At 37.3% G+C, this 22,648-nt stretch overlaps 1 protein-coding gene across 6 annotated transcripts in view; it reads right to left on the bottom strand.

Moving 5' to 3' along the window:
• Positions 1–22,648, bottom strand: part of GAS2 (growth arrest specific 2) — a 136,434-nt gene that overhangs the window by 46,879 nt on the left and 66,907 nt on the right. For all 6 annotated transcript variants that reach the window (XR_010748929.1, XM_066364334.1, XM_066364327.1 and 3 more), the window contains exons 6-7: positions 14,281–14,422; positions 7,094–7,201 (exon numbers count right to left, since the gene is read on the bottom strand). Coding sequence is in view for 5 of the 6 variants with exons in the window: in XM_066364334.1 (XP_066220431.1) it covers positions 7,094–7,201; positions 14,281–14,422 (250 nt within the window). In the remaining variant the exon portion in view is untranslated. The remainder of the gene's footprint in view (positions 1–7,093; positions 7,202–14,280; positions 14,423–22,648) is intronic.

A 22,648-nucleotide genomic window follows, 5' to 3' on the forward strand; every position in this document is an offset into this window, starting at 1 on the left:
CAAAGCTTTTTGAACAATGTCTGGCATACAAATAAACACCTAATAAATATTGTTATAATTTTTATTACTCTCACAACACAGTCAAACACATTATATCTTTTTCTTTACAGTAGAAACTATTGATTATATAACTGTAATGCCTTTTATATTCTGAATATCTTTAAATTAAAAATGGTATAAGGAATACACTACTATGTAGCTGAACCTGAAATATATTGTAAAAAGGTGCAGCTTTATTTTAGAGGGCTAAATTTGTGAATAAAATATTTGTACTTAATTGACATGCCATAGGGAAGCAGCTTGAAGTGGAGTGTATTATGGGTTTGGGAGTCAAAACTTCAACTTTGTGCCTGACCAGGCAATGGCACAGTGGATCGAGAGTCAGCCTCGGATGCTGAGGACCCAGGTTCTAAACCCTGAGGTCACCAGCTTGAGCACAGGCTCACCAGCTTGAATACGGGGTCACTAGCTTGAGCGTGGGATCATGGACACGACACCATGGTCACTGGCTTGAGCCCAAAGGTCACTGGCTTGAAGCCCAAGGTTGCTGGTTTGAGCAAGGGGACACTCGCTCTGCTGGAGCCCCCTGGTCAAGGCACATATGAGAAAGCAGTGAATGAGTAAAGTATCACAACTATGAGTTGATGCTTCTCATCTCCCTTTTTTCCTGTCTGTCTGTCTCTCTCTCTAAGAAAAAAAAAAAACACTTCAATTTTGTTTTTCATACTACTTACTTCAGACCTAGGCTCTCTAGGTTTGGGGCAGAGGGGTGTCACTTGTAACAAAGGATGGAAACACTTTCTTGGCTGTAGTAGTAAAGGGGAATCAGTGAGACAGTGTATGTAAAGCACTTGCTACAATGCCAGGCTCACATGATATTTTAAAAGTTTTAGCTGTCTGTTCTTCAAAGTTTTGCAGGTTATTTCCTTGAATCATAATTACCAAATGGATCTTTAAGGCAAGAATGAGTATAAAGTCAATATTTCTTAGCAGTACTTTCATATATACATATATGGGTTTTAACTCTGGCAAATATAGAAAACTTTCAATTCAGTATAACTCTGTTACAAATTAATTTTTTAAATTTGCTTTGATTGATAAGTACTTTTCAAAGTATGTTTTCCTGACCTCCTATCCCATCAGGATGTTATGGGGGAAAGTAAAAAAAAAGTGGGAGAAAGGCAATTTCTATGGTCAGATACATTTGGAAAACATTATGGATTCACTATGTACGATGGGATTAATAGATCATATTAATATATTCATCCCTTCAAGAAATCCCAGATCATTCCAGATAAACAAATCAATACTGTTTAGTGGTAGAGAACGTAAATTCAGGAGTTGGAGCCTTTGAACCCCACTTTCACCATTTATTAGCTTATATCTTTGAGAAGATATTCAACCTCCATGTTTCAACTTCCTCATCTGTAAAATAGGAAAGGCAACAGATTTCCCATACTGGGATGAGAAGAAAAATTGGATCTATCATGTGCTCAGACAGAGCTAACAGAGTCAGTAATCAATATTAAGAGTTAATAAAGAAGCCTGTTATAAATTCTTTATCATGATAACACTTCTTTATAAATAATACTTTTGAACACCTTTTGGAACTATTATTCCTGGAACACACCTTGAACAAAATTCAAGTACAATGTCAGGGTAGTGATAAATTGTAATTAAGTAAAAAAGAATTCATCAAATTAGTGCCCAAAGCAAGTAGCACAAAAAGCTACCTTATAACATATGAACCCACCGGCTTGCATGTTATTGTGCCAGAAAGTCTTACTAACAGAACATTAAACAATGTTAAGTGTAAAGATCTTACCCCATGGCCATTTGACTCATTAGAGCCATTTATAAATCACTTTATCATATTAGCACAGATCAGTTTATCATAGTAGGTTACTGGCACGTCACTAAAACTGAAGCTTTAAAGGAAAAGGATGTCATGATTAAATCATTCATGCCCAAAGGAGAGAAAACTGAGTCCATGACTCAATTATGGGGTCTGCAGAGAGAAGGGACATTATACCCATGTTTGCATGTTTTTTAATCCTAACCTAAAACAAGTTGAGAGAGTTTTTTAAATGGAGAGATAAAATAGTAAAGGAAGATAAGAAAAGCTAAAGGCTTCAGCCAAGAAAAAATATGCTATAATTTCACAACAAAAATGCAAAGTCCTTCTTGACATATAACACCATGACTCCAATAAACCTCCCTACCCTTTTCCAGAAAATGGGAATCTTAGCCACAGGACTAGAAAAATAAGCAGTTCGCTAATTAATATGATATCTTATAAAAGTCCCTTTATTCACAAATTTGTAACTGTATCAGGCTGCTGACTTCTTTTGAAGGGTTCATGGTGCTCACATCATCAGAAGTAAATGCAAAACAAAAAAAAATATTCATAATTATACACCCTCAACACCTCAACAATTAAAAACTATTTTCAATTATTCTTATTCCCTTCAAATCTTAATCACAAGTATATATCAGTTTTACGCAGAGATATTTTTATATGAAAATACTATCTCAAAGTCTGTTTTTTTCCCACATAACATAATATCTTCATTATTTTCTCACAAGGATACAAAGATATCCTCAAAATGATCCTTTCTACTACCTGGATGGTTATAGTTTCCCCTGATCAGACATGCAATGACTTCTAATTATGGTGTTGTACAACTTTCTTCCTTCATATAGCTCTTCCTGACTTTTAGACCAGTAGTTTTCAGCTTCAGCCCACTTCAGAATAACTCAAAGGGCTTGTCAGAACACAGGTGGCGGGGCCCACCCTCAGAGAGACTCTAATTGAGTAAGTCCCGGTAAGGCCAAAAACCTGCAGTTCCAACCAGTTCCCAGGTCATGCTGATGCTACTAATCTGGGGATCACTTTTTTAAAAATACCATTAGATTGTTTACATAGAAATTATCATCATTGAGTTGAGTTTGACAAATAAAATAGCAGAGACCTTTGATGGCACCTGAGAAAGCTTTCCTATAAGCTTACACACGTTCATATTGCCAATCAACTTGTTAACACTTGAAGCCTGGGTAGAAACTAACTGAATGAACAAATGAACAAAGAAGAGTTCTTACTTCTCTCCTCCTCCAGATCATACCATTAGGCCTGAGATTCATCTATTTACATTTAAAAGATACATAGCATGGCTAAATTATAATATCTACCTCTCTGTTACCACAGAAATCAGCAGGGAGGTTTATCACTGTCCAAATTCAATAGTCACTGAAATACTTATACTTTGAAGGAAAGTAAATTAGTATCTTCACTACACAGGCACAAATTAGTTGCATTTATCTTGCTTGTCCATCAGATTGTTCAATACACCAGTGTTGCTCATTGGAAGGTACAGAACAAAAGTATGGCTTTGAAAATTATTTTTGATAAGCTAGAAACAAGGTAATTCCCACACTGGCAGGGATTATTAGCATAATTGTATTGAATATAAAAGCCAGTTAAAACCTCAGAGGTTTTCCGCTATAGTATTGGATTCTTTATATTTGGGTAGAGACTAATCCCTCCCTCTGAAATGGAGACACATGCACATAAGCAAACATGCCTACATCACCATATAAGCGCCTCTACATAAGTACACGCTACGTAGCCATGTATGTGAAGTGTTCATTCATACACTGGTTTCTAGAAAACCACAGACAAGGCATGCTTAGCAAAGATATCCACTGCAGAAAATGTCTTCTGGGCTCCTTTACTGTAATTTGCTCACATTCTTATATTTTTTCATTCTTATTTGCTGTTACTGTATCTGTTTGTATGTATAAAGAGAAGATGTGTTCATATACATGAGAATCATTAAACCATATGTAGGTAAAGTAATTGGGTATTGTCAACAAAACCTTGGAATTTGGCTAGCAACAAAATTGTTAAATCAAGAGTACATGTATTACATGCAGACTTATGAAGAGAAACCTGTATGTATCTATTTGTAAGAGAGAGTATTTTTCTGAGTCACTGTTTTGACAATTGTGTTATATTTACATAAGAGCTAAGTCAGCAGTTCCTTGCATGGACAGGTTCATTATGGGCGTAGGAAGACACTGCTATTTTCCGGACTGACAGAAAACTGGGGGATAAAAGTTAAGACACCAGGTATATTTTGTTTTATAGAATAATATGCATAAATGCATCTACTTATTATGTATTATGTAGTAAATATGACCATATTTAGTAGCCTCAAAAAGATATGACAAAGTTTAAAATATGCCAATGTTAAAAATGTAAGTTTAACAAATGCAGAACTTCAGCAGCGACACTGTGAGGTCATCATTCCCCACTGAGAATTTAACTAAAGGCACTTACTACTTAATCCAGGTGTTTAGAGAGCCATCAAGTTAAGACATTAGCAGCAACAACCATATGATCATTTGCAAAACAATATCTCTGAGGGGTTTTTTTGTTGTTGTTGAGTAATAACTGCCAGTTCCTTACGGTGAGTTAGTGCAGAATGACAATCAATTATAGTTCCTGCCAAAAATCAAAAGTACTACCCGAAGTGTATACTCATCAATGAGATGGTAATTGGTTTGTGCATTCAGTGATGAGAAGGAAACGAAGAAAATGTGTAATGAACAATGCTTGTCTGTGAAGTGTCAGTTCCTAAACTCAAGGGAATGGGAGGCCGGAAGCCTCTAGGGGTAGCCTAAAACAACAGAGGAGTCTTTGTAGAATCACTCTCCTCCAATAAGGTAGGAATGTATGCTTGGCAAGCCGAAGGAATAATAATTTCAATAACTATATGTTAACAAATATCTCCCTTTTTTTGACAAATAGTTTTACTTTACAATTTAGGCAGCCATATAATGATTTCTTTTTAAAAATTAAAATTTGAAAAAATGGGTTAATTATAAAATCTGTTTTAAAAAAATAGTTCAAATTAAATGTAGACAGCACAAAATGAAAAAAAGTGAATGACTAAAGTTTGTTAAAACACCTGTCAGAGCAGCACTATGCCCTCCCTTGCTGGCCAGTCAGTGAATAGCCTCTGTCATCTTCCTTATTGCAGGCTTGCCTGGAGCATTAGAAGCAGGAAACTGAATGTGCACAGTATGTTACAGTGTGTTCTGCTGAAACACACTGGTATTTAATTCAAATCCTATCACTAGGGAAGTTAATGTAATTTTTTCAGTAAAGCAAATCTCAATTCCTCTATAAATAATACATGCTCAGATTTTACTAAAAGGAAACCATTTTCTGAAAAGAAAAATGGAACACCAAAATATATCTTACATGTTAAATACAACTTAAATTTGTTATTTACAAATATAGCTATTATATTCTTTGACAATTGACTAAATAGAAAAGACCTGACACAAATAAACAAACTTTATATATATATATATATATATATATATATATATATATATATATATATATATATATATATATATATATAGTTTTTGTTGTGTGTGTGTGGTTTTTTTTTTTTTGCCTAAAGATATTAGGTTACATTAGAAGGTAATGCATATAATTTATCAATTATGTGTTTTGTCAATACTTCGATCATAAAAGGAATAATTGTTTACATGAATAAAACCCTGTTTGGATTCTAGGCTCAAGGGCCTAATGTTCTCAAGGAGCCTGAGTCTCAACTGAGAAAGAACATAGTAAAATTTAAACACATCTTTGGAAATACCAATTCACTATTTTTTAATGTCCTAAAGGGAAAGCAGGCAGCTTGGCTGAAATAAACCTGTCTGTGTTCCTTATAACAAGGAACAAGAGAATACTAAGCACTGATGGGGACAGCTGTTTATTCTAGTGAGGTGTAGTCCAATCCCTAATAATAACATATCATTACATCCCTTGCATTGATATCCCCAAGCAAAGTATCAATTATTACTGGAATTTTTTTTTTCAATCAATAAACACTGACCTAAATCAGATTAAAATACAAAATGATTGTCAGGATTACTGAAGGCTAATTATGATCCAACTTTTCTTCAAATAACCTTAAAAACTTGCCATGCAAATGATTTTCAGTCAAAAATTAAGAAAGCATTACATAGACAAAACTACTGGGCCATAATTGAGTTGAGTGCTGTTGAGAATATTCATTGACTGTACTAGATGTACACATTCAAGTCATTCTGCTCCATAAAGTGAAATAACAAGCGAGATATCTGTAAGTTATTCAAGTAGAGACTATAAGTCCTTTGAATCATAACCTTCTGTTATTTAGGAAATGACTAAACAATAAGGTAGAAAATACTCAGATGTATCCACTGGAAGTTTCTAGGACTATATCAGTGTTATGGCTTTCATCTCCTTATTTCTGAGAAGAATAATTATTGGTCTTATAAAAAGTCACAAACTTATTTTGTGAGATTAAGTTTTCTTGATTATTACCAAAACAGATCACAAATTAAAGGCTGGACATGTTACTTTACTGAGCCACTAACTTCAACCTATAACTGCTCATGATATCTTGTCTCCTTTCTCATGAGGACAATGCAAAATGCTCAGAGACTACCAAACCATTCATTGGCACAGGTATACATTCCTTTATCGAGCCCCAGAGAACTAATGAAGAAATGGCAGTCGACATTTAACCAAACTATGGTAACGAGTTTCCAGTCTACTCACTCTGGTGCATAACCCAAACTGCTTTAAAAATCATGTTCAAATACTTTGAAAGTTACCAGGACCAACAGGAAGATCTTCCTGAGGTTGAGATATGAAAGACCAGGGCAGAATATTGATTTCTGTTTCCCAGGGGGGGGATATATGTGCATATGTGCGAATATTTGCTGGGGGGGGGGAGAAGTTCCTTTGAGACTAAATATATATAAAAAAAGACATTTGTTTTTTTCTTCCCCTCATTGTATTTTATCTCTATGATCTATTTGTTGTGCATGCTTCTGTAAATGTAGAAAGAGATAGTTCTATTTATTTAGCCCTCAGCAATAATTTGTACGATACATTTTAAAATCTTCATACCTCCTGTCTTCAAGTCCAATTGTTACCACCACAGGGGAAGTTTCTGCTTAATTATCGGTCATATTTTCCTGTTAGTCTCATAAAGGACAAGATATCCAGTGAAAAGTAAAACTTTACCCTAATGAAGAGGATCTTTTCTCCCACTCGGTATCTTCCTTGAGACAATCTCTCCACGCAGAATTTATTTGGGCATTTGCAAGGAGGATCCTCAGAAATCCTTTTCACCTGAAATAGAAGAGTTAAAGCAAGTTCATTCTCCTTAATCAAGTCCCATTTCTATTAATTTGTTCTGTGATTTCACAGGGGCCTGTGAACCCACAGACCATTACTGCTTTTAAATTTGTTCTATATCAGACTATGAATGTGATATGAGCAAAGAAATAGCACATTAAGTCCTAACTATGTAAAGGTCAGGCCCAGAAGGTGTTTTGTGAAGGCCAATTACGGCACTATGGCACGAGGCGGGTGATGACAGCGACAACGATGCTGGAGAACAATGATGAGCAAATCAGCTGGCAGCGTAAGAACGATGATCTGGTTCTCATTCTGAGAGGATTATAAAGATCATGTACGTCAGGTTGCTAAGATAAACATATTGAAAATAGAATAGAGTGTATATTAACATAGCATTGGTTTCCTCATTATAATTTGATAGTATTAATTTTACCCATTTTAAAATAAATGAGAATTTAAAAAATATTTAATGAGACTATTGTTTCATTTTATTTTGAACTCAAAGATTTTCCATTAGAAGTCACCTCTAACCCACTCAGACTTATCCAACAATTCACTCCACCTCAGAAAGGGCTACCTACCTAAACTTACATCCCTGGCAGTATCTTATAATTTACAAGTTTCATAGAATTCATGTCTCAGAATTTATCTCAATTTCATTTATCTATCTCCCTATTCTTGAAAAAATACCTAATCTAAATGGTATGTGCACAATGCTTATAAGTAGTTGTGACTATCAGAAGACAATGGATAGTCTATGACTTTAGGAATAAAATTTATATTTATGTTTTCCTCAAATGAGAATGCGGTATCTCATAACTGTCCTCTCTTCAACTAACCAACCAGCCAACCCAAAACAACAATGTTCTGTGTTTTGAGTCAAAGTTTCCATGGAAGATCTAAACAATGTACAGCCTGCATTTGAGAAGCTAGATAGAATAAAGTTTGTTTCTGAAGGAATTGGCTTGGACTCGCCCCACTCAAATTCTCTCTTCCACAGAGATCTGGTTCCTAGAGCGCTGTCATCAAAGATATTCAATCATTTCCTCAAATAATGCAACATCTGACTTCAATCAGCCTTCTACTGTGGAATCACAATCAGCAAAAACCGTGGAAAAAGTAGCATATAAACTCACTTATGTGCTGGTATAAAAGACTTAAACAGCTTGATTTCCCTATATCAAAGGGATTCCAGAAAGCAGAGAAGCATAAAAACTAGAGGAAAGCTAGAAAAGGTGGAGGAATCCTGAAGAAAAGTTATCTTAGGAACTACAGTTTTGCCTCAGTGAAGACCTATAAGGAAAAACCAACACTACAGCTGGGGAAAGAGAAACAATTTCGGGAAACATATTTTCATTAGTCCCTTTTAGAAACTCTAATTCTTTTGTGTTTTTGTTTGTTTCTTTGTTTGTTTTTAAGCAGAGAGAGAGACAGGGACAGATAGATAGAAAGAAAAGGAGAGAGATGAAAAGCATCAATTCTTTGTTGCAGCACCTTAGTTGCTCATTGATTGCTTTCTGATATATGCCTTGACTGGGGGCTCCAGCCGAGCCAGTGACCTTGGGCTCAAGCCAGTGACCTTAGCCTCAATCCAGCAACCTTGGGCTCAAGCCAGAGACCAAAGCCTCAAACCAGCAAACTTGAGTTTCAAGCCAGCAACCATGGGGTAATATCTATGATCCCACACTCAATTCAACGACCCCACACTCAAGCTGGATGAGCCTGCACACAAGCTGGTGACTTCAGGGTTTCGAACCTGGGTCCTCTGCATCCCAGGCTGACATCTAACCACTGAACCACTGCCTGGTCAGGCAGAAGCCCTAATTCTACCAACATATAAACCTATAATTCTTAATACTTATTCTTAGGATATAAAATTTTATATCAGTTATTAGTTAACCTTAATTTCTCTTTGCTGGATTTTGAGTTACTTATGGGTTAAGATAAGTGTTTCATTATAGTTTTATATCCTTGAAATAAAACAAAATGCCTTAATAGCATATACTATGTGTTTAAAAATGCATATTGAATAAATAAATTAATGGATAAATTTAAAAATGAGTCTACACAGAACACAGGGGGAAACGGGCGCAGCAGACTGAGACTGGATTCAAAGAATCTTACAGATGGGTTTCATGGAAAAATGAGAAAACTGCCTAACATCAAGTTAGAGATTAGGCTCGCATATTTCAGTTCTGAATTTCTTCTACTACATGTACTACATGACACTTGGTCCATAGATACATCCACCTACTCCCCCAGTATTAACAGAATTCTGTCCCTGGGGACTTTTTTGTATGGATATTCTTTTTTTTTTTTTTTTGGTATTTTTCTGAAGCTGGAAACAGGGAGAGATAGACTCCCGCATGCGCCCGACCGGGATCCACCCGGCACGCCCACCAGGGGGTGATGCTCTGCCCACCAGGGGGCGATGCTCTGCCCCTCAGGGGCGTCGCTCTGTTGCGACCAGAGCCACTCTAGCACCTGGGGCAGAGGCCAAGGAGCCATCCCCAGCGCCTGGGCCATCTTTGCTCCAATGGAGCCTCAGCTGCGGGAGGGGAAGAGAGAGACAGAGAGGAAGGAGAGGGGGAGGGGCGGAGAAGCAGATGGGCGCTTCTCCTGTGTGCCCTGGCCGGGAATCGAACCCGGGACTTCTGCACGCCAGGCCGACGTTCTACCACTGAGCCAACCGGCCAGGGCCTGTATGGATATTCTTAAACAAGATGGTGATAACAGAACAATAAATCAGCATCATAAAGGCACAGGGCCCAAACTTTAGGAAAGCCTTGCTTGGCACAGCCTTCCTGCCACATAATAACTAAGCAAAGAGTAAGCCGGTGTTCAAGTTGTTCCTCTGTTAAGAAATGACAATCACAAGTATGTGCAAAAAGTTATTTCCATCTCCAAGTGTTCTTAGACAAAATACAGAAACTGCCAGTATCAAATGAAGTGAAATACAAAATAGATACATATTCTCAAGTGACTTGCTTTTCTCTAAGGCCTCTCAAGCTTTGAAAACGGACTTGGTTTTTAAACTCAAGGGCTGTTTTGTAGTTCTGTGAGGGGTGGAGGCCGAAAAGGAAGAGACAAGGCCAGACTGTGGGTAGTGGAAATAGATTGTTAAGTAAACAGTGACTGATGACATCTGTGCTTCTTACGTTACCTTGGGATAAGTCAGCCTGGCAGGTGTTCCGTTTGGGACCAGGAACCCAGCCAGCTTTCTGCTAAAATGGGATTTCAAGAGGAGCCTGATTACTCAGAATTATACTATCTCTCATCCCCAGACTGAGGAAGTTGATGGAGAAGAGGAAGAAAGTAAGAATGGTTTCTTAGAACTGCATTCAACACATTGTGTGGGAACTAGCTCAGCATGAGGGAACGTAAAGAGGACTAAACCTGACCCCGCCGTTTTATCACCGATGAATCGCTCTATCAGGACATTGGGAGAATAAATTATTCTGAATGGACTCCACTGTGTGTTCTTTTATAATATCTTGATTAAAGAAGGGGGGTGCATTATCCACAGAAATGGTCACCTATTTGTTTTTTTTCCAATTTTTTACAATTCCCTTTAGCAGCAAACAAAGATATGTGAGGAAACAGAAAGTTTCAGAACTGGCAGTTTCTGTTGAAATCTTTCACTGGAAGATGATATCTTAACACAGGCCTGCTTTTCTTACTCTATTCTCTTTTCCTTTTCTCTTTTTTGTTCCTTCTCCATCGTTTTTGTTGTAGATACAAATAGTAACTTTGCCAGAGCAGAAATAGCTGATATTTGTAAGGGAACACAGGACCTTTACAAGCAATCTCTAGTTAACACCCCCATTCTAAAACACAAATTGGGGCACATGAATTCCAATTTCCAACGGCGGTATATGTTTCACATGCACTGAAGCAACTGCCGTAGGAACTATTTACTTTTTATACTTGATATACATATGAAGCTCTGATTTAAGTCATTATTACTGAGCCTCAAATTATGTTTCTCTCTGTTCCACTGTCTCTGAAATAAAACACATTGGTGAAAAACTGTCTCTTAAACAGAATGTAAATATTTTAATGTAATTTCTCCAACCTAGTATGAAAGAGACCAAGAGACTTTGGTGGCCAAATAATTTGGAAAATTCCAGGCCAAATGAGATCTTGTTATGGAACTCACTAGTGCCTTTGATACAACACGCTGCATTGCCAAACTACACAGGGAATACAGTAAGCTGTATTTCTCAAACTAACCTAACCATGAAATTCTTCTCCCTGTGGGGCATCTGGGGGTGTTAGTATTTGATTAAACATTCTTGGAGAAATGTTGGTATAAAGTCTTTCAGAACATAGTATTCTAGCTGGCAATGATACAGAAATATCTACTTTGTACATTTCCTACATTCAATTAAAACCTCTTAACTAAACAGATAGTTTTTTTCCCAGATCCTGGTATACTTTAAAGGTGATTTAAAGCTCTTGTGAGATCCCCTCATGGTTTCCACTTGAGAGACTAGAACATGGAGCAGGGAGACCAGCCAAGGAATGACGGTCTTGCCGTTGTAAAGAGAGTTTCTATTTCATTCTACTTCTTCTGAACTGGAGTATTGGCAACATGTTTCTAAAATCCCTTTCATAGTTGTCGCACCACCTTGTGCCTCCTGTTCTTTTCCTCCCCTTTTCAAGGATGACCGATGGCCCCATATGGGACAAGCTGATGAAGAAAGGGAACCATTTTGGCCACTTCTCCTATGTTCATGTAAATGGCTTCAAGGGGCAACATCTCCTCTTTCTGTAAAGTGCCTCCATTTTCAGAGTATAAGGCCATTCCAGGTAAACAGAATAAGGGAAAAGCTTGTTCAAACTTTAACTGCCCACACTGATCATCTATTCAACAAAAATGGCACTAACAGACATACACGAATAAAATATGGTCCTTGTCTTCAAGAACAAGGACGGCACCTAGGAATAATAGATATTTATGTCCAATAAGGTAAACACCTCTTTAAACATATAAAAACACTTGGGGCATCAAGAACTAACTTGTCAATTTTACCTGGAATGGGAGATGCCAAGAAAAGCTTTATATCAAAGCCACACAACTGGAATTTTAAAAGATGAAAAGGTGTTTAAAAGTAGATTTAAAGGATGAGTATGTTTAATTATGGTGAGGAAAATCCTGGGGCATAAAATGTCCTGGAGTAGCGGGGACCCTTACAATGGAGTCCTCAGATTGCCAGGATGTGTGTAGAGGACAACAAAGCCCAGAGAGACAAAATGGGCCAGAACACGGAGGCTTATGTGACATATCAATGAGTTTGGGGTTTACCCTCAATGTGAAAGGCAACCCCTATATAATTTTCATCAAATCTGAGTTGCATTTAGGTTGATCATTCTGTTGACAATAATGTTTGTGGAGAATAATGTCAATAATGCTTTGGTCAGCAGTGTCAAACATCAGAAAGTGGCCTCGATCTGTGGACTAAAAACTGTCTTTGATTCAGTAATTTATTCATTAGAAGGTTATGGGTGATGCTAGCCAGAACTCTGACTATAATGCATTAAAGAAAATGAATGGAGGTGACGGCAGAGGGGGAAAGGACTAAAGTCAAGGGTAGTTGCCACTGAGAAGCGCATTTGTAAGAAAAAGACTAAAGGAACATCTTACTCCAAAATGAGTCCAATCAAAAAAGCATAATTGAGAGAGAAAATTGTTCTCATCAAATAGGAATAATGCACTATTAGCTACTATTAACATATACAATACTTCATTCAATTAACTTATAAAATAAATATAAAATACTATGACAAGCAAGACATGTCATTGATTCTTAAAAACAGACCTGCGATTTAAAATTGCTTTAATTTTTAAAATGCCCTTGCCAGTTTTTTAAGTCCTGGGTGCACTGAACAACAACAACAAAAAAAAACCTAAATTAAACTGCTATTGGCTAGTTACCTTAACAGGCTAAGTCTGCTGCCCTTAGCAGAAAGGAAAATTCTCAACCTCTCAGAAAAATACTTCTATTTCTGCTCATCTAAATCTGCAGTATAAGTTAGCCTGTCACATGGATGGGACAAAAGATGGGGAAATCTCTTTCTGCATCAAGTCATGCCTGTCTGCCACTGTCTTAGCACTTTGCATTTCAATCCCTGGGTAAGAAGCCCCCGGGCTAGGAGCCAGTGGTCTCTTCCAGTCCTGCCTACTCCACACAATGGGCACTATGGTTGCTGCTCATTTCTAAGGACTCTCCCCTTCTATGTTAGAGTGAATGATGTTACTATTTTCTAGAAGATCAATAAGCAATTTTGTACATTTGCACTCAAAACACTTGTTCTGCGAAGTAAATCCACACACAATCAAAGACTTTATTTACAACCAAGAACTAATTAATAGACAACAGGGTAGCCAGAAAGTTTTAATTCATCCCATCTGCTGTTACATCCAGAATCTGTGCTCTGTGATTTTGAGGATATAATGAAAATAGCTCCTAATCTGCCAAAGACTGTGACTCAAGGACTCTGCTGAGCAGAGGGATGGGGATGTCCGAGTTAGACAACCCTGGGTTGGAATCTAAGCACCTCTCCTCTCCTCTCCTCAGCAGGTGAGTTGGCTGCTAAGTTTCTTTTTTCTCAATGAGAAACCTGCATTACACTTTCCAAGAATACAGGCAACCCATGCTAGACCTGGGCCCACAGCGGGCAGTAAGGAAAGGGCGGTTCTCCTGTCTGTGGTATGTTTGCTTTCCCTTTAACAGTCCTCAAGATCTCATGCCCAGGGCTTCCGATCTGTGAATGGAGGGTCATAAACCAATGACAACAGGCCTAAATGTTTTCAAAGTCAACTTTTGGGAAGTTCTTTATTATCCTAAAATGGTAGCAGAACAAAGTGACAGTTTTTTTTCTTAAACGACTGGCTCAGTTTTGAACCTCAGAATGACTTGTACAACTACAAAATTTTCCATAGGACTTTAACAATGAATTTTAATGAAACTGAAACTGGGAAAGGACAGACTGATAAGAGATGGTACAGAAGGAGTGTTGAAATTCAAGGACTAAGTAGGAGTAAGAAGGCGGAGCGATTTACTCACCGCGTCATCCAGTAAGTTTCCTGTACTCTTTTTGCCAGAAGACTTTGATGAAGGAGAAGGGGAAGGAGAAGGGGCAGAAAGGGTCTCTTCTTGTTCAATCTCTTTTTCCAATTTGATCAAACCAGGAGGCTCCACACCGTACCTTTTAAAAGATACCAGATCAATAGACATGTATAACTTCTCGTGATATGCTTGATACATGTTACATTTAGTTATGAACACTAGAAGAGAAAACTGATGATTTTTTAAAAACAACATTAACTTTTTCTGGCATGAAATAGAAACTCTGAAATGACATCCTTTTAAGCAGGGGAAAAAATGTATCTGCTATGTGTGTGCACGCACACATAATGAGCAGACACATAAGAAATAATATATTAAGATTAAATAAAAAGACTACATGTAATATATTAATGATTCAATAATATATATAATCATATACAATTTAGTCTTCAGCTTTCCTATTTACTAACAAATGATACTAATGCTGTAATTGAACTATTTTGGACACAAGCTTGTTAAAGACAGAAATAAAATCAGTCAGAGCCAACTTTTAAAACAGCAATCCCCCAAAATAAACATTCTTAAAATGATTTAACAGAGGAGAAGTGCACTGTTAATTGTACACCTCCTATGGGTCCAGGAAAATGGACTATGGGTTATACAGGTTATTCTCTTAAGAATAATATAATGAAAGCATGTCTAGTGTTACTAGGAAGGAAAATGAACACAGAAGAAAAAGAAACAAATTTAGAATAATATGTTAAAAATTGTGTGTTGTAAATTATAGATGCTGTACAAGTTATAAAAAAAAAAAAAGAGAGAGAGAGATACAGCCTAACCAGGCAGTGGGGCCATGGATAGAGCATTGGACTGGGATGCAGAGGACCCGGGTTCGAAACCCTGACGTCGCCAGCTTGAGCATGGGCTCATCTGGTTTGAGGAAGGCTCACCAGCTTGAGCCCAAGGTCGCTGGCTTGAGCAAAGGGTCACTCAGTCTGCTGTAGCTCCCCAATCAAGGCACATATGAGAAAGCCATCAATGAACAACTAAGGTCTCACAATGAAGAGTTGATGCTTTTCATCTCTATCCCTTCTGGTCTGTCTGTCCCTATCTGTCCCTCTCTCTGTCTTTCTCTGTGTCTGTCACAAAAAATAAAAATAAAAAAAGAGAAGCACAGTTGTTATCAGCATTCTTATCTCCTGTAATCATATTTTCCTTAGGCTAAACTTAAAATTGATTTGATTTCTTAGATGTATGCCAAATGTTCCCAGATGGAGGAGGCCAAAGATAACTACAGAATTTAAGAGCTGAGAAGAACCTTTGGGCTCATCCAGTAACACACTTTCATTTATACACAGCTAAGAATCCAGACCCAGAGAAGGTAGAGAACTAAGTAAGAGTTGGACAAAGATGCAAATCCAGGTTCTCTGACTTGAGGGCTGAGCCCACTTTTCTCTGACAGGTTGATTACATGTTAGAAAAGAAAGGCAAAAGTAAAAAATTCAGGATAATCTAAAAGTAAATAACCCATAGAGAACAAATATGTTGCCAATTTTAGTATCTTAGAGTTGGTATATTACAACAGTATTCGATGTAAAAGCTTAGATTACTATCTTGTTCTAATAGCTTGTTGTTTTAACTGATACCATTCATAGACATTTCTAGGGGGAAGCAATTTTCTCACTCTTGAAGTTTTGTTCTTGTAGAGGGTGCTTGACTACTTCAATCTCTGGTCTCTCTCCTTCATTGCTCACTCCTCTCCAACAAGATAAAATGATTTATCGAATGGGTAAGTCTAAGAATAAACTGAACATGCTTGACTCAGTTTAACCTTCTTCTTCCAAGGAACAAACTGCCCACAGGAAGGTCTCTATAAGAACTCCCACACTGATTCATCATTGTTTGTAATTAGGTGGTTAATCAGCCTAATTGTGGAGTTATATTAAAGACAACAAACATGTCTGTCAACTTAGACCTTCTTAGTAACAAAGATGATATTTGATATTTCATCTGCCGTTCTCTTATTTTCTCATGTTTTTCAGAATTTAGATGGTAAGGATGGGTGTTAGGTGTGAGGTGCCCTTTGAGTGCTAGAAAACGTATTAGAATACAGTTGAAACTGGCACAACTCAACTGAACAGTTGCTGTTTTGAGAACTGCCTCTAATGAATGGAGTAATTTTTAGTTACAAAAATTATTGGCTAAAAGATATAGGCACCATTTATCATATTTTAACCTTTTCTATATATTAGCCATATGATGAGACATTAGTTAAAATGTGTGCTAGTCTGCAAATTCTCTAATAGCAGGGATCACTGTCTAATTCACAGCCTTTCTAGCTGCTAGCACAGGACCTGGAATACAGAGGGTACTTCATACTATTCACATGAAAAAAATTTCCTGTATTCTCATAACAGTAATTTTGGGTTCAAAATATACTATATATTTGGTTTGACTTTTTGGGATTTTAAAATGTATTTATTTCACTTTGATATAAAACATGCTAATATTAGATGAACATAAATTCTTTACCAAACGTGTTCTAGATGACTTTAAAACCTATCTAAAACTAAAATACATTTTTTTAAACTAATACTTATTAATTACACTGAACTCAATCCGGCATTTCATTACCATTGACAAGTACCAACAATACTCACACAGAGATTTGTGCATCATTCTTCCCTGAGGTAGACGTGAGCTAACTGTGTAATTGACCTACTCTTTAAATTTAGCAAATTACTTAACCTCTAGGAGTCTGCTTTTTCTCTGGAAAGTCGAGATGAAAATGGCCTGCCCTAGAGGTCTGATATAGCAGTCAGTGGAGGGAGGGAGGAGGAAGAACACTGGAAAAGCAACTGTTACCGAACACCTGCGTGCGTCTGGCACATTGGGACATCATCACATACATTATTTCTGAGCCTAAGTTTTATTTCACTGTAAAATGGAAATTCTGATTCTTGTATTTTAATATGGTTGGAAGGAATTAAAACAGTATCCATTACACGCCTGGCATAGTGTCTGACATGTGTCACAACCTCTGAGATTGCTGTTACTTGACGTTTCAAAAGTGGCACAACCAGAAAACTGCAGCACAAAGGCACTTTTGCCAAAGTTTTCACTTTTCAAGTATAGTATGCTCCCAAATTAGATAATATAACAGCATCATAATTAAGTTGTAAAGTGGTATTATTAACATTGTTTACATTACTATTGTTTGTATCTTTTACAACCCCTCCCCCCCAAAAAAAAAACCTGCCCTGGCCGGTTGGCTCAGTGGTAGAGCATCAGCCTGGTATGCAGAAGTCCCGGGTTCGACTTCCAGCCAGGGCACAGAGGAGAAACACCCATCTGCTTCTCCACCCTTTCCCCTCTCCTCTCTATCTCTCTCTTCCCCTCTCGCAGCCAAGGCTCCACTGGAGCAAAGTTGACCCCAGCGCTGAGAATGGCTCCATGGCCTCTGCCTCAGGTGCTAGAAGGGCTCCGATTGCAACAGAACAATGGCCCAGATGGGTAGAGCATCGCCCCCTAGTGGGCTTGCCAGGTTGATCCCGGTTGGGCGCATGTGGGAGTCTGTCTCTCTACCTCCCTGCTTCTCACTTCAGAAAACTACACACACAAAAAAAAGAAAAAGAAAAAAAACTCTACTACCTTACTGTCGGCTTTTTTAAAATGGATTTTCCTAGGAATATGGAATAGCAGAGCTGGAGTGAAGCACACGAAGTTATAAATTCAGCTTTGCTACTAACTTGCTGGATGAACTTCAGCAGGAAACTCTTAATCTCCCTAGACTTCTTTGAGTTCTCAGTCCTATCAAGGTATAAAATATTGTTATGTTTAATGTTCTTAAAAGAATCACATAAACTGAGCAGTGAAGATAAAGGAATTTAAGACATAGAAGTCACAGCCAATTAATAGTCGATCCTAAATGAAAACCCCATATTTGAAAGTATTTATAAAGTAGATCGATTGGAAAATATGATTTCATTTGTCATTGTGGGTGGATTCATGCCCCCTTGCAGGGATAGGCTGCATAATTTTTTCTTTTTCTTTTTTATCAATTTTTTTTACAAAGTGAAATAGAAAATATGTTATTAGAGAAACAGTAGGTTCCACTTAGTGTCTGATACAAAGTATCATACATAGACCAAGTTTGAATGAAGCTGGTGACAAAGTCATACATGGTACTGTGTGACTTGGAGGTCTTCCTTTTTATCTGGTAATACTGAAAATTAGCTGTGCCACTGAACACAGAAAATCAACAGTAAGCCCCAAATCGCTGCTTATATTGGCTATTGAAAACTTCGGGCTGCCTAACATACAGTCAGCCAGTCCAGAAATGCACACTTAAATACGACTCATTGGCTTCCTGTCTGTCTGGAGATGTCAACAGGTTGTAAATCATAAAACTCCCCTTGGGTTGGGGTCCCGCACCTGCAAGCCAACTTAGTCACCAGGACTAGGACTCTTTTTCTGCTCCGAAAGGCTGCTTCATGATGGTTTACATGACGAACTCTATACCACTTCACCTTTCTACTTTGTCTATGAAGTTTTCACAAATTCACACTGTTTTCTACTCCTTTCCAACTACAAGATTTTAGAGCTTTGGGGGAGAGGGGTTTGCTGCAGCTCTCAAACTGAATAAGGGTCTAACTAAAGCAAAGAAATTGAGTCCACTAAAACCAAATCCTCACATCTGTATATCTCAGTGATAAGAAAGTAGGGTGAATACTGAAACAGCAATACATGTTTTTGTCTCATTAAAAAATATTACCAAGTACTAGGGAAGAGTCTTCTGGTTAATGACTTTATGATGAGATTCTAGAAATGAAGTTTTCAATTTTCTAGCATGTGACCCAAGTTTGAGATTGTTCTAGATCAGGGGTAGTCAACGTTTTTATACCTACTGCCCACTTCTGTATCTCTGTTAGTAGTAAAATTTTCCAACCGCCTGCCAGTTCCACAGTAATGGTGATTTGTAAAGTAGGGAAGTAACTTTACTTTATAAAATGTATAAAGCAGAGTTACAGCAAGTTAAAGCATATAATAATAATAATTACTTATCAAGTACTTTATATCGGATTTCGCTAAGTTTGGCAGAATAAATCTTTATAAAACAACTTACTATAGTGAAAGCTATCTTTTTATTTATACTTTGGTTGCTCCGCTACCACCCACCATGAAAGCTGAAACACCCACTAGTGGGCAGTAGGGACCAGGTTGACTACCACTGTTCTAGATGAAATAATTGAGCCCTCACCAATCTCTGAATGAGAAAATTTACTCAAACTATTTAGTAGACTGTGGTTTTTAAACAAAAGGCATCTGGGGCCAATTTTACTAGAGTTAAAGGGACACATTTTAGAAACTCCCTCTCTCTAAAGGATAGTTTACACATTCTTGCAAGTAGTTTTTGCCCCACTTGTATTCTGTCATAATTTAAGGATAGATTTAGATTTGGAAGGAAATTTTACCCATGGAAAACATGTTTATTCTTAGTAGTCAGAGCCAAGTGGTTTAAATCAGATGAATTAATTAATAAGCCTTGCATGAGATTATTGGTATTTTAAGTAACATGTCATTGGGCCATGGATTAAAACTGGAAATGAAAAAAAAAACAAAACATTTGTAAATTATATCTCTTTTGAATGGTCATAAACTTTGTTCCAAATCAAGGAAGTTCTTAAAAATATAAATATAAAAAGTTCCACAATGATGTTTATTGATTATGGCCCTAAACCAAAAATATCAAGTGTTTTACTTCACAGTTAATCTTAATTCTGCAAAATAGGTCGAATCCATAGTAACTTTTGCTTTAGGAACAAATATCAAAGCATTGCCATTACAAAGATCTTTGAGGTTTTATCAACCTGTTTCTGCAGTGTTTTACTTTTCAGAAGGCAAATATGCATACTTTACGGCCAGAAACTGACATGGTGTCTGAAATATTAATGAAGGGATTTCACTCTCCAGTGATGATAGCTCTGGTTAGTTGAAAATGGAAGAAACTTTTACCCATGAGAACAAAAATAAGTGCTCTCAGTCTCCCATCTCAGAACTCGGAGAAGCCCACAGATCTCCAAGGAGCTTCGCTGAGTGTTCCCACGCGGGAGGATACAGCGGAGAATGAAAAACATTTTGCAAACCATATCCAAAGTAATACTGATGCTTTTAAGATGACATTTATGTAATTTAAGAAGGAAATGTTTAGAATCAAATATAAAAAAGCATCGTCTACTAGTGATAAAATCTAAACTCACAAGATTGGATTGGGAACTTGGTTATGCTCAAAACTCATCTGTTATGTGTACAGATGCATGTTGTAATTCTTGAGAGTTCTTCCCAAATCACTTTTAGTTTTGGCTGAAACTGTTTTACTAATTTATATAATCCTCTGTAGAGGAGTTGGAGGAGAAAGAATCAAAAAAGTAAGGATCTAGATATAGGTTTAATATTGTAAGAAATGTAGGTGTAAAATGAGATTGGGGGATGAAAATTTTTTTTTCCTTGAACTAATATGCAGCACAGGGCTAAGGCAGTAAGAATTTGGGTTTATCAATTTGCTGTCTATAAAGCACAACTGAACTTTTGTTAGGACAGAACTCTTCAAATGTGTACAGAGAGAAACTTCAATAGACCCTGTAAAGCCAGTATCCAGGGCCAGGGCCACCATCAGAGCAGCCTGGCCCATGCAGGTTTGCATTGGATTTGGACAGTCGGTAAAGAAACAATGGAGCCCAAAACTGATGGGCCATTTTCTTTAATTCTAGCTTGCACCCGGCGGGCAAGTAAAAACACACACTGGGCTCCAAAACCCACTCACATTAAGTGCTCACAAAGCCACTGACTTATTCGAGTTTCCTAGAATCAAAGGTTTCTAGCTCACCAGTCTTATTCTCCTCAGTTCCCCATCTCCTTCCTTATCCCAGATACAAACTCTACACAAACTGGCATCTCACTCAGCACTCCGCCATCTTGGCTGCTTCCCCTGGCCTACTCCACGTGGCCTCCTTCTGCTCTCCTCTCTGCTCCCTCTGCTCTCTCATGCTAATCATCCCAGGAACCAAGAGAGCAAGTTCCCGTTCTGCCCCTATTTTATAGTGTAGCTTCACAACCTTCAATCCGATATACAAAATAGGGAAATTTCTAATACAAAGTCACTTCTCTGAGGCATGATTGGATTGTACCGCCCCACATCAAAAAGGGTGGGAAAGGCTTAATCCCAAAACCAAGCTCCAGGCTACAACGATCCCCAACACACATTAATATCACCTGGGCGATGGCCTCACGTGGGCAGCGTCATCTTTAACAAAGTGAGCATAATACATTTTATCTGCCCAACAGACCCTAATACTTAAATGTTCAATCTATCCAATTCCTATTCAACTATTTAACCTTACCCTGCACACAAATGTAACACCCTGAATAATTTCTTAGCATATTTTTTCTTTTTCAGTCTAAATGTGCAGTGCTACAGCGCTCAAGTAGGTGAATAAAAAGCAAAATTTACAGATTATTGTAAAGGTTATCTTACTCCTTAGATGACTCCTTTATGAAGTTAGTAATATTTTCTTTGTAATATGAATAAATATTGCTTTCATCAGCATGCATGGCCATAAGTATAAGGAGAAATGGAGCAACCCATTCTTATCATAAATAATAATAATAATCATAATTAGTACATAGCAGGAGGAAACTTTTGGAGGTGATGGACATGTTTATGACATAGGGTGTGGTGATGCTTTCACAGGTGTGTACTTATCTTCAAACTCATCAGGTTGTCTATGTTAAATACAACATCTTTCTGTGGGTCAATCATGCCTCACTACAGTGGTTTAAAAGAAAAAATGGAGCAACCCAGAATCTGAACTTTAAATTTATTTTGAGGAGGAAGAACATGTAAAACTCCTCATAGGACGCTTTACCTTGAAATTAGCAAGATCATTATGATTCTCTCTCATTAGCCAAGATTTTAATATGCATTATCTACTATGGCAAGGGTCAATTTATGCCAGATGTAGAACTGGGGGAAAGGTCATTTCTAAAGAAATTTTTCATTGGGTCTTCTCCTTTGATGACTCGGTCATAGTTTAAATATTCAGTTCAGCAGGATTCCTATTCAGAGGGTTCAAGTAACAAAAAGTATAATCACAAAAAAAAATAAAATAAATCCAGGAAACAGGCAAATGATAAAAAATAAACAAGAAGAAAATTACAATTCCCACTACTTCTATCTATGATGCAACTCCTTCTCTTTACCTCTGTATCACAACTTTCAGATTCATGATGATTATTTGATTGATATAGTTAAAATTTTAAAGCAACAGTATAGAACCTGACCTTTTAGAATATTCTAACAGCATAA

Source organism: Saccopteryx leptura, chromosome 1, assembly GCF_036850995.1.
Source record: "Saccopteryx leptura isolate mSacLep1 chromosome 1, mSacLep1_pri_phased_curated, whole genome shotgun sequence".
In the NCBI taxonomy this organism is placed as follows: Eukaryota; Metazoa; Chordata; class Mammalia; order Chiroptera; family Emballonuridae; genus Saccopteryx; species Saccopteryx leptura.